We start from the raw sequence: 23,744 nt of genomic DNA, 5'->3' as shown, positions 1-23,744 counted from the left end.
GCGGGGAGGAGTTTGTCTCCGCTGGCGGCCCGTAGCCCGCCCTGCGGGGCTGACGTGTAGCAGCGAGGCGGCTATGGCGGCCGCCTGGGAGGAGATTCGGCGCCTGGCGGCCGATTTCCAGCGGGCGCAGTTTGCCGAGGTGGCCCACAGGTGAGCAGGGCGGTGCCGGTACCCGTTGCGGCCCCCGGAGCTCGCCGCCTGCCGCTGCGGCCCGCCTGCCGGCGCCCCCCCGTTCCCCTGCTCTGCTCGCCGGCCCCGGGGGGCGGTGTGCCACGGGCCCCGGTCCTGTCACACAGCGGGGTCCCGGCGGGTCCAGTCAGGCGCTGCCCCTCTGCAGGCCCCCTTTGGCTGGCGCTGGCCTGTGTGGCAGTGCCTGTGAGCCCGCGGGGGCGTCTGGGGCCCCCAGATATGCAGGTCCACGGAAGTGCACGGCTTTGTAGTCGCCGTGAAGTGCGAGCTGCTAAACGTTGTCACGGCTCTTGTGTGTTGTTGAGCAGCTGAGGTTGCCCAGAACTCTGGTTTACTAAAGAATGGAAAGCGCACCAAACACGTAAAAAAAAAAGAAGAAAAAAAAAACAAACCAAAAAAACCCCAACCAAAAAACCCTAAAAAAGTACAGAAAGATCAAAAACACAAATTCTGTAAGCACAGTCATTCATATGTGCATTCTCTTAGCAAAAGGGGCTGGTGGCTGTTCAGGAGAAAAGCTCTTTAAGAGAGCTGACCCACATAAGTGAAGCCATATGGATGATTTCAGAGGTGATAAGTTGGATCCTGAAATTATTTTTTTGTCTTAAAAAGTATTCACACAAAGCAGCAAGTAATCTTCATTACACTTCCTGTGTTTAGTATTTTTGAAACATCACTTTAAAGTTAATTTTATCATGTACTTACTTAGGATAACTGATTATTCCTTGTGTTGTTGATAGATTGTCAGAACGGAACTGTATAGAAATTGTCACTAAACTGATTGCAGACAAGCAGTTGGAAGTAGTGCACACACTTGATGGAAAAGAGTATGTCACTCCAGCACAGATTAGTAGGGAGATCCGGGATGAACTTCATGTTTGCGGTGGTAAGTGTGGCATTTGCTTTCTTCCTCTGGATTGGGAAGTGAATTTTCAAGTCAAGAAAGAATTTGAAAGTTTTATTCAGTACCCTTAATCTTGCAAAAAAAAAAAAAAAAAAAGAGCTTGCTTCCTGTTGCTTTTTCTACACATTAATTCACCTACTGGTATTTTATTTTCACTTCAGATCTGTGTTAAGCTTTTAGGCAAGCCTATGAAGATACGTTACTTTACTCATTTTCACCACAGAATTTCTGAGGTAGAAGCAATCTAGCAACTCTTTTGAAGGAAATTTGTAATTTTAGTATGGTTAAGTATCTGTCGCAGATGTTTAGCCTTGACTCAGAATTTCAAAATCATTCTTCTTGCATGTCATTAGTAGTAATAATATTTTTAAATAGTCACTGGCAATTGACAAGTCTTTTATTTTACCAGTATGAAGAGCCATCTGCTTTGTAAGATCCAACAGGTATATAAGAAAGTGAATATGCTTCAGACTGCTTTTTGTCAATGTTTTTAATGAGAAAACAGTGTGGTGTTTGTACCTTTAGGTCTTTAAGGGTCAATTTCAAGGCATTGTTTGGAAAATTAACTTCCTTATGTTTAGACAGATTAGTCATTTTCTGAGGATTACCACAAGTATGCCTTCGTTTGCGTTACACCGTTGTGTATCGTATCAGTTTGATAGCTTGAGTTGAATTCAGAGTTGCCTATTTTTTGTTAGTAGGAACACACAAAGGTAGAAGGTTTTGGCAATCTCCATTTTGATACTCATGGACTAGTGATCAAATCCAGATCAGCATCAAGGCAAAACCTAATTGGCAGGCGGTTTGAACAGTGATTTTTACTTCTGGAATTTCTGTGCTGGATTGTCAGCAAGGCCATAGGGTAGAACACTATGGGATATCTTGCACTGACCACCTGTGGCTTCTGTGATTTGACAGTATATAAAGCTGAAGTTGGTTTAATTGGTCTACAAAAAAGTAATGAAGAAATATTTTGTACATGATGGACTATGCTATATTCTCAACTGTTCAAACATGTTTTGTATACTAAAAGTATATTTGTACTTTTTTTTGAAGGTCGAGTAAACATTGTTGACTTACAACAGGTAACTTTTTAGTAATAAAAAACCTATATATTTATTTATTTTCTTCAACGTGTATATTGTAAATATGGACTTCATCAGTTATATTCCAGCCAAGTTATTTTTGTAAAAGAGAACAAACTTTTTATGAAGAGCTTATAGCTCATGTCAGAGTACTGCGGACTACTGAAACTGTCCATTTACTGCTTTATTGAAAGCTTCTCTCTGCTTAATGATAATCTAGGACCTCTGAAATCACCACTAAAATACACAGATTTTCTTTATGAACTGTTTCTTTGTAAACTAAGGGGGGGAGGGAACAGAAAATAAATATGTTTTCTATTTAAAATTAAAGCTGCAGGAGCATGTATAATTAACTTTGCATGTCTCTCTGGATCTTCCCTCTTCCTTCATTAATCTCTTGTCTCTGCTAATCTTTATCCTCCAGTGGTCTTCCTCTGTGTCTAATTTTCCCTTCTGGCCTGAGTATCAGAACTGGCCTGGAATCAGAAAACCTTTCTGAAAGACAATTTTGTATTTTCGGCTCATAGCCTTCTGGAATTTTGTATTATATAGGTTTCTTTTAACCTTGTCACAGTTGCAAAGAGAGCTTTTTCCCCCTAAAGCATTGCTGCTTTATTCCAAATCACAGATTAACTCTGTATGTATGCAATACTAGAAAAATAAAAACCAGCTTTTCTCAAGACATAGGAATATGTGAGTATAATATCTGAATGTTTGAGAATTAATTTCAATTTAAAGTTCTGATGAGGTGTTTCATTGGATTATTTTTTTAGGTAATAAATGTGGACCTTCTGCACATTGAAAACAGAGCTAATGACATTGTTAAATCTGAGAAAACTATTCAGCTTGTACTGGGACAGCTTATCAACGAGTGAGTACTGTCAGGAGCGTTATGTATAATTCACATCTCTCTCTATTTTTTGAAACGCAGACTAGAAGCGATGGCCAGCCTTTGTTGCTTCTGAAGTGAAATACATTTTTCTTGACTGCTGCTAGGGCTGCTTGGTGGTGGTCAGTGCTTCTTTTCCAAATGGCAAGTGAGGCGTCTCTCAGCAGAGCCTGCAGTGAATCCATAGAGCAAAGGCCTTACGTAATGTCGCTGCGCAGTATCCTGCACTTAAGAGGCTTTATTTCTTACCTAGTGGCTTTGTGTACAGCAGCCAGATCTCATTTACTCTGCAGATTCGCTGTCTTCCTCAGCTATTGACAAACCCTTTCATTTTTCCCCACCTCTTGCTTTAGCTCACAAGCCTAAGATGTATGATCAAGTTATTTTATGGCATTCAGCACACAAACCACCACTGAAATAATACTCTTATGGGGTTGTTCCTATTACTGATTGCACTGCAGGATTTATTCTTGGCAAAGGGCATGAAGTTCCTGGCTCTCTTGAAGTAATTAAGACCTATCTTGCTCACCAAAGCCCTTTCCTAAGTCTCATTGACATTTAATGTTTTCCTGTTGCTGCTTTTTGACAGTTTCATACAAGCAGATAAATGGCCGATTTTAATAGTAGCTACCTGGTTAGCAGGCTTTTTTTTAAAAAAAACATATTTTCACTCTACATTGTTCTCCTTTTTTTACGTGAAATAACCTTCAGATTATTTTTTCAAAGATGCAACAGAAAGAGGTATAGTACCAGGTCAATTAAGAATTCCATATTGGGCTGACAGATTAATCTTGAATTTCACATTCAATGTGTTGGGTTATGGTGTTTTTTCCTCTTGTTTTTAAATAAGGAGTTACCTGGATCAATTAGCAGAAGAAATAAATGATAAACTGCAGGAAACTGGCCAAGTGACAATATCAGAACTCTGCAAGGCATATGACCTTCCGGGAGACTTCCTGATACAGGTGATGCAAGCCACCAACCTAGCAAATGCAAAGAATTGATGGCATTTACCTTCTTTTGTTATCTTTACAATATCACATGGCTTTAATGGTGATGAGCTGCTTGTCATTCTAAGCAGAAAAGTATTAGATATATAAAGGTTGCAGTGTAACAGCTATTCACAGGTTGAGATTGATGTTTGCCTTTTCACTACTGGGCAAAATTTCTTCAGAATCTTTATGACTGTTAGGAACATATTAGGATTAGTAATGTTAGAAACGGGTTAGATTAGTGTAAGATCTGAAAATTTATTTGTTTGGAATATTAAAGTAGGGGTAATTTCATCAGTCTTATTAGCTAACCAGGAAGCAGAAATACAATGGTAGAGATCTTTCAGTTTATTCAGAAAAGGTAAAATAAATGTTCGTTTCTAGAAGCTGAAGCCAGACAATCAGACTAGAAACAAAAAACTACTTACCTTTGTTAGTGACTACTGTAGCGTTTAAAAGAATTAGGGAGAATTCTCTTACCGTTGTTGACTTCCAGTCAAGGCTGGGTTGTGTTTGGAAGGTACTGTTTTCAAAGGGTAATCCTGTGGTATGTGTTAGGTGAACAGTCATATTAGGTACCACAGACAACCTTGTTGACTCTCAATTTATGAGCAGATTTCCTCTAAGATTTTTCTCATGATCAGCTTCTACAAAAACATTTGTAACATAAAAAAATTATAATTCCTGGGCAATATTTCCTGGGTTTAGTTCACTTTGCAAAGATGCACATTTATAAACTGTTTACAGCTCTTTCTTTTGTGTTTATTGTTGCTAATTTTATTTTGACTGTTTGAAAAAATGGATAGTGAGTTTGTCTGCCACTGATTTGTACAAAATTAATACAAAAGTTACACCTTAGCTTTCCTTGTGCATCTCCAAACCATACTTACTTCTTTGCAAAGTTTTCTTTCATCATCAGATACACATGTATCTGATAGAAGAGGGGCATTGTTAGGAAAGCTGAATTCTCTGAGTTTGGAATTTGGACCATAATGGCATCAACTTGCTTGTACTCCTCATTTCTGAATATTTTGTCTATCTTGGCGAAACTGACTTGCTGATCTGTTAATACAGATTTTTTGATTAATTTTTGTTTAATATTGTTAATATACAATTTTAGCAGTCATCCCAGCTTCTATTTGCAGGCATTATCGAGGCGTTTGGGTAGAATTATTCATGGACAACTAGACCAGGAAAACCGTGGGGTGATTTTTACAGAAGCCTTTGTGTCCCGGCATCGAGCACGCATTCGTGGTCTCTTCACTGCGATTACTCGGTAAGTTACAGTACCAGCAACCACATATGAAAGTATTGTTACCATAGGTCTTTATGGACCAGATTCACTTGCGATTGAAAAAGAAAAGAGAAGAAAGACCAATGGATAGATTTCTTCAAGTGTAATTCAGTTCCTGGGGTGAAATATTTAGTTCTATTTTACTTACTGTTTTTTACATGGTGACCTCCTTTGAAAGGAAAATAAGGGAAGTATAACAATATACTATAGAAAACATATGTAAGTTTTTTGGCTGAAGAAAATGTTAATCAGTAGTTTTTTCATCTGTTTGGAGATTATCTATTCTTATTGTCATACTACCACTCCCCAGTTATTTAACATGGTGATGTCTACCCAACACATGTGATTGTAGATAATTTTTTGTTATTAAATCAATAACCGTCTATGTTAATTTGTGTGAAGATAAGAACTTGGGACAGCAAAAGTTCCTTTGCAATAATTGTTGTATCTTTGTTATAAGATACAACTTCATAGTGATTCAAAAGTAAAACCTTATAAGCTGTGGTAAACATCAGTGTAGCACCCTGAGGCTAATACACTGTGTAGTTTTGTCCATCTGAAAGTAACCTCTCTTACTGCTAGATTCTCCACATCAGTTTCAGGTCATTAATGTATGTTCTTTTATTTTTCTTTTTTCCAAGGCCTACACCTGTAAATAACTTAATCACTCGATATGGATTTCAAGAACATTTACTTTACTGTGAGTTTCATTCAGACTGTTTTGTATTTTTGTTAGTTAATTCATAGATTCTTCATTATGAGAAGTATGCTTCCATAACAGCATTTTAGTATATAGACTTACTTCTGGAATAAAGAATAATATGGTTTTCTTTAGTGTAAAAAGTGTTAAACCTTTTCTGCTATCCATAACTGAAGAGATGTTCTTTTTATCTAAAGCAATGGAAACATACGTTGATGAAATGCCTTTGGGGGCAGAATGATGCAAGAAGTACAGTACTCATTTTGTCATCTGTTTCCGTATTTGCCCTTAGCTACTGGCAGTTTTATCAGTGAAGCACACAAAAGGGGACAGATTTTATGTAGCCAAATGGCATTAGCTACTCTGGATTTTATTTATTGACTTTTCTCTGCGATAGTGGAGGCATAGCTTTTGTTATGCTCTTAGTTAAATGTCTGTACGTGCTGAGAGATAAAGCATATCCTTTAACTGTTTGCTTTTATTTTCTGCAGTTCCTTTTTAAAATGTAAATGTGTAAAGATTTCCTATCCAGCTGCTGAAACTTTTAGGCAATACTTAATTGTTTCTCACTTCTAACGTTGCAGCTATTCTTTGACTACCCCCTCCCATCTGTCCAAAATACTGCTTCAAGCATCATTAGCCTTGCATGCTGGCAGACCAAGTGCTACTGGTATTCAGAATCCTTTAATGGTTTTCTATCTCTTCTTACAAAAGTTAATGTTTGTCTTTTGTTTGATTGGGTCTTTTTGCCTTCAGGACATTGCCCACTTTAGCTTCCCTGTGATATTTCCTTGCTTACCTTCTCGTTCTTTGCAACAAACTTATTCATTAAGAATTAAAATCTTAGCATTTAAATAAAATTGTATAAACACTCTACTTTCACTTAACCAATTTAAGGTTTTCTCTTTTTTTTTTTTTTTTTTTTTTTTTTTTTTTTTTAATGTGCCATCCAGGTATTCATAGAGTAAAAGGAAAATCTGTTAAACTGCATTATAATAATGTTGCAGTACCCAGCAAATTATCATCTTTTTCAAACAGGTCCTGCAAGTACATGATCATGTTTTGCTCATGTACAGTGTTAATGTGAATTGAAGTTCTAGTGTTTTCCTGACACCAGTAATCATCATGATGGCTAAGTGTGTTGCTAGTACTTTCTTTTTATATGCATACATTTTTTTAGTGACTTTATTAATCTTTTTCTGTGGTTCTTCTTACTGTATTTCATTTTCTCTACAGTTTTGAAAGTTTCAAAGAGCTGAGCTAGTACACATTTGATTTTATTCTGTCCATTTGCTGAGATACCATTTCAATTTCGCAAATGCTGGAAACTTGAAAAATTTATTTTAATTATGTTACTTATACTCTGTGATTTTTATGTTTGTCATTTTTAACAATCTGTTTTAAAGTTGTCTTTGTCAGTTTTGTGCCTCTTCCAGGAAAAAAATGTAAGTTCAGTGTACTGTTTGTGTAATTTACAAACAGCTTATTATTTAATCAACACAGTATTACACAAGATGAACAATATTCTTTGGTTCTGTCACATAGCTGTGTTGCTATTCATGAAAAACTGGCATGCAGTTATGATAGAAAAAAAATTTTGAAATCAGAAACTGTTCAAATTAAAACACTAATTGCAAAGTATGATGAAAGCACAGATGTTCATAATTTCTGAATATTGTGTTGCTGATGTAGGACAGAAATGGAGGGACGTGTATCTTTGCCAGACTGGCTGAGACCTAATAGGACACTACAGACTACTCAATCGCCTTTAAAACTCGGTGTGACATTACAGTAGTTCTGCAAAGGTCCTGTTGTTTTGTTTTAAAACAAAGACTGTCTAGACATAATTGTAGTAGGGGCTGTGAAATTTCCTATGAAAGCACCTTCTCTGCCCTGGAGTTTTAGAACAGGCACTTGGCATAAAACAAAAATTAATTGGCATCTTAAGTTCTCCCCATTTCTTTAAAGACCGGTTCATTGCTAGTGCTCCACAAAATTGTTTGAAAATCTATTAATAAAAAGAAGTTCAGATTGCAGGGAGCCAAACTGCGTTGTCTGACAGTTGCTTAAATAGAATAGGTATGTTGACTCTGTTTTCTAGGGTAACTAAACAATTAGTATAAAACACGAATTTTATTTTCAGAATCTATCATATAAGCTCAATTTTATACAAGGTCACTGAACCACAGCAGAATATGATTTCTAGCTCTTGTCGTAGATTACATAAAGCTATATCTTGTTTAAATCAGTTTATCTTCTACATTTTAGCAATATAAGTACTATTTAGCTTTGTTAGTGGCAGTTTTGTTCAATAGCTGCTAGCTTATAGAGGTTTGTCTACACTATGGGCATATCTGACAAAAAAAAAGAATAATGCTTTAATATGTAGTATGTCTTCTGGAACCAGGTTTTCAAGTAAATTTTCCTGTGTAGGTGAGCTAAACCTCCGTAGGCTGCACTAAGCATGTGTTAATGTTAACTGCTGCTCATATTTAATGAGGAAGAAGCAGTACCATGTCATACCATTTAATATTCTGTTCCAGGGTAAATTCTGTCTTTTAATGAAATAAAAATCAAAGCAAAGTGAGATTATAAAGCTATCTAGCAAAGCTCTGGAAAATTAGCAGAGCTTGGCAGTTGGTGTCACTATTTTTTATACTGACTTACGGAAAGGCAAAAGCAGAACATGGGAGGCAAATCAGGTATTTCTGTGCACCTTTAATGGATAGAAAATATTTCGCATTGAGAAAGGCTTAGTACTTTGGTACTACCAGCTACCAGTACGTTTTTTATCAGCAGTATTTGTGCATTATTGGCAACAGTGTTGTAAACCATGAAGATGGTCACCAGTAGACGGTGCTCATATTTATGCAGTTTAGTTAGAAATTTTTCATGTCATTTTACTGTGTCCAGATCTCACTTTTTTCCATCTTGTTTAACATGCAAACAGTGAATTTGAAAAGAACATTCTTCATAAAATGCTCATATTTTATTGGCTCATCAGAGAAAGATTCTTTTATGACTTCTTTTTCTAAATTAAAAGCTCAAACTGTCGATATGTGTGTTCAGTAAGTTTTACTCCTGCCATTGTGGCTCACTCTTTTGAAACATTGTATTATTTTGAAAGCTTTTATCAAGACATTCTGGTAAGTGTTAAAAGTAATTGATAGAACTCAGAAATGTTTCACTGGAACAAGCACAAACAACTAATGGGTGGGAAAAAGAAGAAACAAAACAAGGGAAATAATTACTATGTTTTGATTAATGGGTATATTGAAGTGGAAAATGTCAATTTTCTTCTTGTAGCTGTGCTAGAAGAACTTGTTAACACTGGTCGTCTAAAAGGCACAGTAGTTGGTGGGAGACAGGATAAGGCTGTGTTTGTTCCAGACATCTATGCCAGAACGCAGAGCAACTGGGTGGATTCCTTTTTCAAGCAGAATGGTTATTTAGGTAATTAATCTGTATTCTCGTAGATAAAATATCTTTCTAAAACTAGTTTAGATAATTTGTCTTACCCTAATATAGCTAGTGTCTAGAGTGAAGCCTCACAAGAATAAGTGGAAATCAATACAGTAGTTGATACTCCATGGTTAAAAGTCCATCTTGCGTATAATCATATATATTACTGCATCACAAAAAAAAACATATTTCAGCAGAAAGAACTATACTGCTAAACAGTAACTTTATTTCTCACAAATAGAGTTATAAATGCTACTTTTATTACTGTTCTGAAAACATTTCTTAAACTGCCCATTGTAGACTTCTCAGATGGTCATGTTTGACCCACGTGGTTGGGGTTTCAGTCCAGGCATCCAAATTACAACCAAACTTTGGCTTTTAATAATCCAGATAACGAAGCGCGCAGTGCACAGGAAGAACCTTTTCCAAAATAAAATTTAAAGAACTGGAGTGGGTAGCACTAGGGTCCTGGTTTGAATCCAGACAAGTCTGTCTAACTTAAAGCTGAGTGATGCTGGACAATGGTGTTTTAAAACAGGAGCTATGGGAAGATGGGGACCTGAATAAATAGAGGAAGGTACCCCTGTGGTCCCAAAGGGCCAGCCCCTAAATAACAGTTAGTCTGGCACTTTGAAAAGGTTCAGCATAATTTACTGTGGTAGTATTAAGTGTTTCTGTAATACTGCTTGACTGACAGAATATCTGTCAAAGTCTTTGAATGTTTCCAGAACATCTAAGATTGAACTGCCAAATAGTTGAAATGCTTTGCTTATGAAGCATTGCACAATTCTACGAGTATATTGGAGTAACTTGAAAACAAAACATTTTGACATTGTAGATACTGTAAATATTGTTCATGTAATTTTAGAATACTTTGGAAAGATATAATTGCAAGGCTAAACTTAATGGTGTAAGAACCTGCACATTTTAATTTTTTTCTAAAACTCAGACCAAAGTGTCCATGATTTAATCTTCATATTTCTAATAGCTATGTTTAGGTGTAGCTTGTACTGAACTAAGTTTTAGGTCAGCATCAGCTTGAGGCTGCATTTACTTGTATGAAAACTATATGTAATTCTTCATTTCCTGCTTTCCAAAAAATAACCACATAAGATCCTGTATGTATATGGAGGTACTTAAATGTAACAGACATCCTATTTTATAGAATTTGATGCATTGTACAGACTTGGCATCCCCGACCCAGCAGGTTACATCAAAAAGAGATACAAGTCCACACAGCTCTTATTTCTCAGAGCAGCTTGTGTTGGTCAAGAAATTGTGGATCAAGTTGAAGCCTCTGTAGAGGAAGCCATCAGCTCTGGAAACTGGATAGATGTAGCAGTAAGCAATCCTTTCAGTTGTTGGATTTTTTTTGTGTCATATGGTACTTTATTGAAACTACACATATGTATAATGAAAATTCCATGTTGTCAAAGAAGAATATTCAGTTTAAGTAAAATAACAAGTAAAAAGGCATTATTTGCCTTTTAAGTTGGTCTGAACAAAACCAGGGGAAGGACATATCAATATTTAGTTGATAGATACCTAAGACTAACTTTCATTTCAGAATTAGTGCTAATGTATTTTGCTAGAGAGTAGTATATTTCTGTGGGGTTTTTTTGGAAAAAGTTTAAACTGAATTCTTGAGACAGTTATGTTAAGCAGAGGGTTATTAGCTATTTTGCCCTGGCTAAATCCTAATTTTAGACATTACAGCACTACTTTGTTGTTTGTAAGGAGACCCGCTGTTGTTTTGTGTTTGGTATTACTCTATATCTGTTGAGTTGCATTTTGAAGAAGCTGCAATGGGGTTTGCTCAGAGGTAGCACATATTCTAAAGCAGTGTTGATTCTGTATGTTAGAAGATTTAAAATAGAGTTTACTCTTAAAATACTAGTTTAATTTTAAAAGTGCAATATATTTTAAATACTTAACAGATGTCAAATGGGTTGTCTGTGGATTCTTTTTGTCCACATACAAGTATGTCTGTCCTTTCTAGAACAGGTTATTGTATATATATGATTTTGATTTTTCTTTACCCTAGACTCTTCTGCCCAGCTCATTGTCAGTAGAAGATACTGGGATTTTGCTTCAGCAAGTGATGAGATCTTTAAACAAAAATTCTTCAGGTTTAGTCTTCAGTGACACCATTGTAGTCAGTGAAAAATTTATAAGCAGCTGTGCCGATCTATTTTCTGGTATGATGCAACAGAAAGCTGAAAAGGTACAGGTGTTTTTATTGGTCAAGATGCAATATACGTTGAGTGTTGGATTATACTTTATATGACTTTGTTTGCTGTTACCATCTCTTTACATCTCGTCTGAAATACAACTTGAGAAGGACAAAAATGAAGAAAAGGTTTGTGTATGTAATTGGTGTAATTTAATGTATATTCAGTTGCACTCAGGAAACACCATCACACTAACTGTATGATCAGATGCTGAATTTTGAAGAGAAGAGTAAATGTCTCATGTGTTGCACTTGGAAAAGATAATGTTACATTGATATAACATATTAATATAATATATATATTAATGTATAACATAACAAAATAAAAGTGGAAAAATGGCTTAAATGTTTTCATATGTATCTTTTGTTGCTGTGTGTATCTTTTTGCTATTAAGTGCATATTTTTCATTTTAGGAAATGAAAAATAACCCTGTTAATTTAATCACTGAAGAAGATTTAAAACAGACTTCTAGTCTAGAGAATTCATACGCTAATAAAAAAGACAAAAAGGATGAAAGAAGAAAGAAAGCAACAGGTAAGGCATCAATATTTAGCTTAAGCCAAAACCAACAGGAAAAAAAAAAAAAAAACAAAAAAAAGGCTTGTTTAGCCTTGGAGATATTGAAATATGAAGTTAATACATTTTGTAGTCCATTAGTTGCCTCCAGTTCATTGCTGAAGTTATTTAATAATCCAACCACTTTTCATCATTATACTGTAGATGTAGATATATCTGAGCTATGTCCGTGAGAACTAATTTCAGATTTAGAAGTGCAGACAGAGTACCATAAAGGTATCTTGAGTTTGTCCAACACGAGGCAGCTGGTTTTAGAAGCAAGGAGTCCATGTTCGCTTATTGGTGTGTACGCTATGGTCACATAACATTGAGTTGTGCAGTGAGGGCTGACCAAACAAGTATTAGCACAGGGACCTTTGTACTATTTTTTATTACACAGTGTAGATACACTCTTACTCTCCACTTTTCAGGGATCCAAGAAAATGAAAATACTTCTTAATAGTCTTGAGAAGTTAATTCCAAACTCACTCTGTCTAAATTGAGAAATGAGGAGTTTGGGGTATTTTTTGGAGAATATTAATATTGGATGTCTTTTCTGGGAGTCTCATGCAGACAATTTTCTGTTGTTTGCATGCATAACAATTATTTGGAGTTTCACACAGTTTACTTTAAGGTATATTCTGGGTTAAATTAATCCCAGGTCTTACTCCATTTTTGTGGTAGCTGTTCAGAATAGGTTTTAATCTTGAGGAAGACTAAAAATGTGTGGGTTTAACCCTTTCAAATCTTTCTGGGTTTTAAAATATTATTCAGACTAAAGACTGTATTTTCAGTCCCAAAAACTTTATGTGGCTCTTGTGTTGCTACAGCACAGCTGAGCAATCTATGTTGAACTCTTATGCTGAGTTTCATGTGAGGATTAGAGCACTGATGCATCTAGCTTAATGGAATATACTCATCTGCAAAATTAAACATTATATTCTACTCTTAAAAAGGCCATGACTGAGTTGACATGGAAACGAAACTTTTTCTTGTCAAAAGAGACAGCAGATTTTCTAGGCCATAGCTGAGGCACAGAAGCTTGAACTTTAATTGAACTGTCATAAATAGAATTACTTCAGCTTCCAGCCCTCTGAGGAGTGAGACTCTACTGAGCATGTACTACATGTCTAGACACATTCATATCCACAGGTAACATATGCTGCGCTATCAGCAGGAACTACTCTGAAGTGGTTCCTGAAGAAAGGAAGAGTTGGTGAACCGGTTTGCTGTTCCTGCAAAGTAATGCTTAAAAATCCATTATAGCATGTAACAGCTGCAGTTAGCTTTGTGAGTAATAGCATCTTGTCTTTGTGTTTCCTTTTCTTAAATGATAGTACTATTGCATAATGTAGTTATGTGAAAACTTGGACCATGTATTTAAATGGAAATATTAGTACTTTCTCAAGACTTAATACATATATAGAACCAATTATTCTGGAGTTTAAATTTCTTTCAAGTGGAAAACGAAGGGAACAAACAGCAGAACAGTTTACCTTGTGGGGATGGCCTGGATTCTAAATTGAGGTCCTGTCTGCAGCATGAATACATGGATTACGGGACCTATGAACTAAGAAATCTGTTACGTTTGTCAGAACTGGAACATCTCATTGCTTTATAATCATCTAAGAGTAGTTGAAAAAGAATTAGTGTTCTAGATAATTGAATGCACGCTTCCAATAATATTTTGGATAAATGCTTACTATGTAGGATTGGTCCTCTGAAAGTTAGCAAAGTTACATTATCTGGAATATTTTTGAGTAGGTCAGTTATTCTGGTCTATTATTCACTGAATAAAAAGAATAAATGCTTTCTAAGATGCTATTTTCAGCCAACGGAAAATCTCCCATTACATTGTGGGTGCTGGTAGCTCATCTGTTTTCAGCTGGAAAAAGATACTGCTCTTTTTTCTTTTTTTTTTTTTTTTGAGAGTTGTACATTTGATATGGTTAGTATTTGTGTTTATTAACGACATTAGCTTAAATAAAGTTTTGACCGTAGTTGCTTTTTTTTCATAAAAATGACATTTAAGGCCCTAAGATTGTGGAATATGTATTGTAGGTAATGTTTACAATCTGGTTGTGGTTTCTTAAATTAGCATTAACAAGTAACACAGATAAATTACCATAATACTGTAAACTTAAGTGCTACAACTTGACTGTGACCTAAGCAAATAATTCTCCACCAGAGGGCAGTGGGAGTGTGAGAGGAGGAGGAGGTGGTAATGCTAGAGAGATCAAGATTAAGAAAACCAAGAAGAAAGGAAGAAAGGACGCTGACAGTGATGAAGAGACACAAGCAACTAACACAGGTTTGTTGTTTTATTTTGGGCGCTGTCTGTTCATACTGACATGTTTTTATCATTTACTTTTCTACATCTCTGTTTTAACCCACTGTATTGATAGAGTCAGGTAAAATATCAAAGATGAGAATGCTGTTTAATTAGAATTGTATCAGTGGCTATGATGTTGCTATTTAAATGAAACGGACATACTATATTCACTGACAAGTATAACTCAGTCTTTAAAAAATAAATTTAAATAAAGGAAATGAGAGCTTTCTTTTTTAAAAATATTGCTTTTGTGTAGGAAATGCTTTAGATTTTGGGATTAATATTACACTTGGTTTCTTAACACCTCCTGAATGTAGTGTAAGATAACAAACTAGTGTATGATAAATGGAGGAGTTCTCGTCCAGTTCCAAAGCTTAATTAGTTTAAATTAACAAATCATAGCAATAAACCAGTATTTAGATATTTTTCCTCATAGGGATAAAATATGCAGTCAAGGTTTTAATATTTTAAATAAGATTCATCATGTCAAACTGAGACTTCTGTATCTGAGCTATCTACCTTTGTAACTGTTGACTTTGTAGTGAAGTAGGTACTTTGAAGGCCTAGTCGGTTCACAGTTGGTTTAGATGTGCATTACAGGATGAGTTTGAACCGCTCCCATTGGTGCACATTTCTCTACCTTTACTGTTAGGAGAAGGAGCATGGATGGCTTTCTCAGAAGTAGATGCCTACATTGTTAGTCTTTTAGCAAACAGTAGTTGCAAGTGAAAAAATCTTAATTATGTGTTATTTCTTTCATTTGATGGAGTACCAGAACTGTGTACTTCCATTTTATATATAGTATCTAGACTTTCAACACTGACTGAAAAATACTTTTAAACATCATGCTTGAAGTTGTGAAGTACGGAGTTTTAATTTTGTATGATACTACTCATAGATTACCGTAATTCACATATAAATGAAGTTATTTTTCAAGACTGCTCAGTTACTGAGTAAAACAGTGTTAAATCACCTTTTTTGTTGTAGCCTTACATGTTTTTATGATTGTTGATGTTTGTATTGCTGCATTGTAAATAAACAGATTGAACCAAATTCCCAATATAAACTCCGATGTAGCCTTCTCATTTATAAATAAGAACCTTCCAAAACCTGATTTAACCTCCCCTTTCCACCTGTTTATGTAGCCTTGTATGTTGCTCGTTGCTGCTGTGGCACAGCTAGGAACATCATTGATTTCCATTCATTCAGTTACTTTATCTGCAAAATGAACCTGTTTTATGGTGCATCTGGAACATGGAATGTCTGTCCTTTTCTGGTTCCCTGTGTCATCATCCTGATTTCATTCTTATATGTAAAAAACTAAATTCTGCAGCATGCAGACAAGCTTCGTACTTTGTCTAAAACCAAAATGCAGATGCAAAAATTTGTATGCATTTACAAACAGCATGTAAGTTGATTTTGTTACTGGGAGTTCTTCTCTAGTTTAATATTCTTGTTTTATCATGTCTCAAATTTTATACTGTAACCTCAATTGTAGGATACTCTTTTACTAAATGGGGTTTAAAAAGCTCCAGCAACCTTGTGAAATCCTTCAAATAGGAACATTCTATTCAGTTTTGGTGTTTTATAAAGCTGTGTTTGGTCTTGGTGACATCATCGTTTCTGACCTAATTGATGGGCCAGGCAGTTTGAATTGTCTCACCAAAAATGCATGTCCTAATACACTGCTTAAGTTGTCTATTACAGAAAATAATTTCCAGGAGATCAAAAGATAAATTTTGTAAGTTTTTCATATGTGTAAAACTTAACTGTCATGTGTAGTCATCCCTTTTTTTGTATTGTTGGTAACGCATTTTTTCTGTGGAGGTTTCGACTTAGAGGCATTTCAGTGTCCCATGCCACAGAGTACTGTAGCAAAACTTAATATGATGTTTTCTCAGTGAATGTTGCTCATGGCCACTACAGGTAGGAATAAGCAGCCGGAGTTCCCTTTCATGTCACAAGAGGAAATTCAGGATGTTTTAAAGACCTACATGCAGGATTGCCCTGAAGAGCTTATTGCAGAACTTGCTGAACATCTAGAAAGGTAATTTTGTGATTCAGCTAGAATTAGAAAGTGTGTGATTCACTTCAGATGAATCTTCTCTTCAATCTGTTTTCTTAGAAAAAAATGTTTTGCTGATGGAAGTGAACCACAGTATTCATTTTTTGTACAGCACCATGTTACATACTTGCTTATGTATCAGAAAGCTGTGCTGACACAGTAAAGAGAAATAATGCTTCTGCTTAGCAGTAGGTGGTTCTGCATCCTTCATCAGCAAGCGTATTTTCAGGTTCGTGGATGTATTTCCATCCCCTTAAACTGACCCATGCTGGGGTTTCACCAGTCCCATCTTGTGTACAACCCTTGGTGTATGTTCATGTTTTCTGTCTTCTGTGGTTCTACTGGTACCTATGTGAACTAGGTAAGCTAGGTCAGCAAAGTGATCTAAGCCAAGATGAATAACTTTTTTTAAAAGGCGTTCCTTACAAGAGAGAGAATGCAAGTGTATGTGTTCAGGGCAAAAAGAACAGGATAGGACCATAACAGCCCAAGCTTGAATAAAGTTGGAGTGCAGAGGTAACTCTATCTTTAGAAGGCCCTGTGCTATTTTAATGCAACTTAAGTCTTCCCCTCTTATAGCTCTTATTGATCTGAAATTTGTACAGAGACCCCTGAAAGAGTTTGTGAATAGTGTGGCTTCTGGAAATCTTCTCGATCTTCATCTTGTTACCATTTAGGAGTTGTTATGAGTTAAAATCTTGGCAAGCATATACGTACCATGCATACTGTAACCAACAGTACTTCTGCTATTACAAATGTACATTTTAATTTCCTAGTGCCTTTTTTCTGATTTCCATAATTTGCTTTTTATTTATCTCACCATTCTCCGGCATTCATGTCCCATTAATTTACTGTGTAACGAGGCAGCTTTCTCTGTTGCTGGTATATTTGGAAAAGCTTCTATAGTTTTATACTTTGCTCAGTGTTCCCTTTTTCTCCTTTCTTCTTCCCTGTTCCAAGACCTTTAACAAAAACTTATCAGGAAGTTGTACGTTCTGTTTTTACGTCTTCAACATCTTCCTCTGGAGCTAGCAGAAGACAGACCATCAAGGACTTACAGGAGGAATTCTCAAACTTGTACAGCAACATTCGGTTATTTGAAAAGGGAACAAAGCATTTCACAGGTACAATGAATATATACTTTTAAAAATGAATATGCTTCTTCAAGGAAATTGTATTTATTCCAGAATCTATATTCAAGGGCAAAGAAAAGCAACATTTTAAAAAGGAAAACTTCGAAATGTGTTTATCCCTCCTAACACTGACCTTATGCTGGAGTGCATTGCTTTGCACACTTCCTTAAAATATATTCTCTTTATTTCATGTCCAGTCGGTTATATCTGCTGTCAAGATAATTGTGTGTTCTTGTCCTTGCTTCCAGAGTGTTTGCATGTCTTCACAGTTTTGGTTGTTCATGGGGGAAAAACAAAAAACAAATTAGTAAGCTTGCTTCATTCTGTCACCTGTCCCCCTAATGAAACATTTGGATACCTGATTCTAAGAAGCCCCTGTTAAAACCTCTTTTAGGTTTGGTACTGAAAGTAGCTGCTCCTTGAGGGTAGTTTTTCAAGGTGTAGATTCATTTTGCAGTGAGTTACTGTGTAAAGCGTCTTCTTTAGGTACTGTATTTTGTGACAGAAAAGTAGCATTAGGAAAATATTGTAGCCGTTTCAAAGATTCTGCTGTATTCAGCTTTCTTCTAGACCTTCCCCTGTGGAAAACTTAGAACAAAAAGAAACATAAGCAAATGTCCCATTTATTCCTATGTTTAGTAATAAATGGAATTATTTCCCATTAGCCTTTGTTCTTGTACATGTGTTCCATAGGCTCTTTTTTCTAAAAGTCTATTGTTTCAGTCTTAAAGTCATGTGCTTGCTCTTCTTTGAACTGCTTCTCTTGTAGACCTTTCCTTTACATACTTTTTATTTGTTGATGGATAGCAGTGGTTGTTCATTAGTGGTTTAGGAGGATTGTACAGGGATTAGTTTACTGCTTACACAGATACACCTTTGAAACACTAACAATGCATTAAAATGCTCCTACAGACCTGAGGGCTGATATTTTTCACTGAGGTAAGTTCCATAAGCAGTTGCAAATGAGGGATGTTAGCTTCATGGATCCAGATAACCTTCTCAGACTAGTCATGGTTGATAAGAGTCCACATTTTAGGAGGTGCTGTGATAACTGTCATAGGACTTATATAACTATAGTAAGTTACTTTTAATCACTTCTTTTTAACAGATGAGACTCAGACTAACCTTGCCAAACACCTGTTGAAGACTGTCTGTACAGACATTACAAATCTTATTTTCAACTTCCTAGCATCTGATTCAATGATGACAACAGAAAATTTTTCTACAATCACAAGTGAGGTACACAGATAACAGTTCCTTTTTAACAGTCTCATGTAGATCAGTGATGTTTATTTAATATTTAATTATCTTCTGTTTAAATATGCCTACAGCTAAAATGTAATAAATATTACAGATTATTTCCATTCTTGTCTCATATAGGTCCGGATCAAGATTTTAGGTAAATTGCCAGAAGACACCAAAGGTCCTTTAACTAAACTGCATACTTCTCTGAATGGCAAGGTAAAGTGATCCAGTGTCTGAGTTCAGATTTTCCATTCTGCTGATGCAGTGACAAGAAACAGGTGACATACATAGTGTAGTACGTAACTGCTGCTGCTGTGAAAGATGAAGACAAAATAATATTTTGCATTTGTGTAAGTCATTGAGAATAAGTACATTTTCATATCTGTGAATGTTAAGAGGTGAAAAGGTGGCCTTACAGTTTTATACTGATAGTTACCTAGTTTTTTGCTTCCAGGTGGAATCCAGAGTGTCTTTTATGTGCAGGTGAGAAAAGTAAAAGCTGAGAATCAGTGGTTTGAAGTTGTTGGTGTTTCCTGGATTTTCTTCCTGAAGTTCCTGATTGTTCTCCCATGTATTCCTTAACTAATAAAAATCCTAGATATGTAAAAAAAACTTTTCAGATTATGTCAGTGTAAATACAAAAGAAAGCCGTTTATTACTTCTTTTATGTGAAGGGCCATAATGATATGTTTCTTAAGAAAAAATATTTCTGTAAATAATTGTAGAACATGTATTCCTTTTTTAATTCTATTTTTAATACTAATGGATTATAGTTGCTGTTAATATTTAAGTATATGAACTATTGGAAGATGAATAACATTAATTTCTAGTAAGTACTTTTTACTTTCTCCTTTCTTCCCTAGTTTATTCCAAATTTATTCACAGTCATCTGCTCATGTGATTAATTGTGAACAGTAGTTAACCTATTTCATAATCTGCTAACATGTTTTAAATACTTATATAATTTTTTAATAGAGTATAGAAGATTTTCTTTCATGCCTTGATTCTGCAGTGGATATATGTGGTATTATGGTGAAAAAAGGAGACAAAAAGAAGGAAAGGTACCTTAATTTTATTTATTCTGTGCACAGTGTGTGAAACTTAGCTTTGTTGCTGCACAAATGTTAGGTGGTTACTTTGGTAGCAGTCATACAGACTGCGTACATAGAAGTCTTTCTTTCCAAACTATTTAACTGAAAAATACAAAGCCAAGCAGTCTTAATTCCATAGGAGCAGAAGGAGGGGAAGGTTCATATTTAGCTAAGTTACTTGAGTTGCTGCTTACAACAACTCATAAATTCTCAAGGGGGCTTTCAAAATTGGAGGTGTACCAATGCTAGTTTTTTTGGTTTTTTTTTTTCTTTTTTTTTGATGTAGAATTTCACATGAAATGGTCAGTCAGAGGAGAAACTTAAAATTAATTGAATTCAGATATGTTTTAGTCTATTATCAACTACTCTAAGACAGAATGAGAAGCATATTTTTGTATAATGTATTCCTGTTCCTTAGGCAAGTCCTGTTTCAGCATAGACAAGCTCTGATTGAACAGCTAAAAGTCACAGAAGATCCAGCTCTTGTTCTGCACCTGACATCAGTACTGTTATTTCAGTTTTCAACCCACTGTATGCTTCATGCACCAGGAAGATCAGTACCACAGATCATTAATTTCCTAAGTGGCAAGATTCCAGAGGTATTCCTGTGTAGCTTTTCAAGGAGAAAGTACCTTTTTTATATGACAGAACATAAAAGTGGTGCCTTATATTATTTCTGCTGCATAAGACTGGCACCTTTGTATTTCATGTCTAATCACTACTTTATGTACATAATATAAAAGTTCTCTGATCATCTGTATTGTATTTCAGACATCATTTCAGGGATCTGTCTTCAAGATTTTTAAAATGAAATTTTAAATCTATCTGTTATTAGTACAGTAGCTTTTGCCTTTATCCATAGAGACAGCTATGTGTTGGGGGATATTCTTATAACTGAAATTTTTTACACTGTTTCCTCCCAGCTAGAGCATGGTTGCTTTTGAAACTTTTCTAATTCAGTTTTAAAGAAATACACAACTCTTCAAAAGAAAAATATTTAAATTCTGTATTCTAAACTGGCAAAACTAGTGCTGTTTACTAACTGCATTGCTTTCCCGCTTCAGTGGTTAATTGCCCTGTTCTTGCAGCATGGATGCACTTTCATTTTTCTGACTCTTTGAATGTCTCTCAGAATTTACGTTGCAAGACACCTTGATAGAAATATATTTATATATCTCTAACCCTCCTTAGGCAAGAATGGGAGAATGCTTTTTTGAAAACTTCATATCTAATTAAAGGTCTGTGTACCTTCTTAATGTGTAACGTTGACGTTCCTTTATTTTGTTCTGGTTTTCCCCTCAGGATCAGCATTCTCTGTTAGTCAAATACCAGGGATTAGTAGTGAAACAATTGATCAGCCAGACTAAGAAAACTGAACACGGAGACAGTGACACAACAGATAACCTGGAAGAGGAGGAAGGAGCAGACACCATTCGAAAAGAGCTCCAGGAAATCACTACCTCTATCAAAGATCTTGTTCTGAGACCTAGGAAATCTTCTGTAACAGAGGAATAAAATTATTGTTCCGTGCATCGACATCTGTGATACAGTCAGATTTTATTTTTTTTATCCTGAAGGGAAAGATAGCAGAAAATGCTTGACAAACTAAAATTTGGCTTCTAACAATTGCAAATAACAGCCAGTGAACACAGTTGTTGGGTAATGGTGGCAAATAGAGGGTTTTTACGTACTACTGCAACGTACATTTAACACACACATACGTTTAACACACATTAAATGTAGTTGTGACAGAGCACAGTTGTGGACACTTTGGGTAAGAAATTAGTGGTTTGTAACTGGCATATTCATGTGAGGCCTCAAGAAATGCTTATTCTTCAAATAACAATGCATTCTGTTCCATACAGACACAGGCGTATAGTTTTACTTTTCTGATTTGGATTTATAGTGATCTAAGGATTGCATATAAGTATATAAGCCTGTATATCTTAATTTCAAATACTGGTTTTGAAACATATACCGATCCCTGATAGTATACCAATGAAATGCCATCTTTAGGTTTTGATACCTCTAGTGGATGTTTTCAGCTTCTGTTCACTGGGCCACAACATTGAGTACAAGTGTATAGTGCTAAACTTGAGAGAGCTGACCTAGTACTAATGTGAGTTCGTAAATGTACTGAAAGCTTACGGAAATCGGCACACTCATGCTGTTAATGTCCATAATAGCTGTTCATTTACACCTTGTAATCTGAACAGAGGAAATGATACCCTTTTGCATTGATGTTTTGGGAGAAGGTAAATACTGTTACGCTTGCCATATTTTACATGCTGTATGTTCATTCAGCAGACTTACAGAGTTCTTAGTCCACTTCCCAGAGCTGTTAGAAGCACTTGCTGCATTCTGTCACCTTCTTGAGAGAGCTTGTGGTATTCTGTTTATCCTGAGTTTCTTGAAAAGAAGTTACACAGAATCACAGAATTTAGTTCATGATCTTTCTACATATACTTTATAGACCAAAATATTGGCTAAAGTGTTTCCCTCAAGTTTTTACCAACCTTATTTTTACATGAGCCGTACTTTATGTCTTCAGGAAAGTGGAAAAATGTGTAAAATAGAGTTCTGCTACTATTAGCAATGTAATTCTTGTATGTTAAATGTACTCCTAACTTACAAGAGCAGATAATTTTCAAACTGGAAATACTGTAATTGTATTACTTCAATACTACCCATTGATTTCATGTGGGTGATTTCAGTTTTTTGCATAAAATCAAGTTTGAATAGTTCTTTTTACTAAACTTGTCATTCACCCATTCTTGCTAAAATTCTTTGATGCTGAAAGAAAGCAAATTCTGTTTAAGCCCTACTCTGTTCAAATGTTTCTGTTTTCCCACAGTTCATGTATTCAATAAGCTTAATCTTAAATATACCTAAGCCTGAAATTGCAACAAATGAAAGTTGAAGAGGTCAAGTACAGAAGCTCAGTAACAGACTAACCAAGGTTAAGTTGATTTTGGTAAGGTAAAAGATAATTCAATCTTTTGATATAAAATTCATTATACATATATAAAAGCAGTAATGTTTAACAATTTTCACATCAATGCTGATCTTTTACCAACTGGAAGGCAAAATAGTTTGCAGTTGCAAGGCAGAAGGAAAGGTAGTTGTTTCTCTTTCCACAGCTGAAGCTATCAGCTGACAGTAAAGGATGAGGAGTAAGAGATGAAAAATATTAAGACTGTTTAAGAAATAGAGTTTGCATATAAGGAATAGGTTTGATTTCTGGTTATTCAGCCAAAATAATTATTTTAATTCCTATACTGAACGTAAGCAATTTTATATGACATTGAGCTATTTTGTAAGTCATACACCATGTGAAATTATGTATGCAAATATGAAATTATTTTAATATCATAAAATGATGAAGTATTTAAAATGCATTCTGTTGACTTAACCAGTGGTTGATCATCTTGCAGCTTGCAGCATTGAAACAGCAATTGGTAGTATGCACTATTTGATTTGTTATGAGTGTCCCTATATTTTTGTTTGATACTGTTTTATGCTGTAATAATAATGTACTTATAAAATTTATTACATCATGTGTTAGACTTGCTATATT

At 35.4% G+C, this 23,744-nt stretch overlaps 1 protein-coding gene across 1 annotated transcript; it reads left to right on the top strand.

Annotated features, from left to right (window-relative positions):
• Positions 1 to 23,726, top strand: UFL1 (UFM1 specific ligase 1). Its single transcript, XM_055713027.1, has 19 exons — positions 1 to 150; positions 930 to 1,075; positions 2,150 to 2,178; positions 2,952 to 3,049; positions 3,918 to 4,032; positions 5,205 to 5,335; positions 5,995 to 6,053; positions 9,360 to 9,506; positions 10,681 to 10,856; positions 11,560 to 11,739; positions 12,160 to 12,280; positions 14,490 to 14,612; positions 16,560 to 16,680; positions 17,659 to 17,822; positions 18,940 to 19,070; positions 19,212 to 19,292; positions 20,052 to 20,137; positions 20,586 to 20,766; positions 21,470 to 23,726. Exons 1-19 carry the CDS (start codon positions 74 to 76, stop codon positions 21,680 to 21,682), a joined length of 2,379 nt encoding a protein of 792 aa, XP_055569002.1. The 5' UTR covers positions 1 to 73; the 3' UTR covers positions 21,683 to 23,726.
• The last annotated feature ends 18 nt before the right edge of the window (positions 23,727 to 23,744 follow it).

The sequence above is a fragment of the Falco cherrug genome, chromosome 6, assembly GCF_023634085.1.
Source record: "Falco cherrug isolate bFalChe1 chromosome 6, bFalChe1.pri, whole genome shotgun sequence".
NCBI classification, from domain to species: domain Eukaryota; kingdom Metazoa; phylum Chordata; class Aves; order Falconiformes; family Falconidae; genus Falco; species Falco cherrug.
Note: the sequence above shows the minus strand (reverse complement) of the source record. Positions and strands in the feature narration are given on the sequence as shown.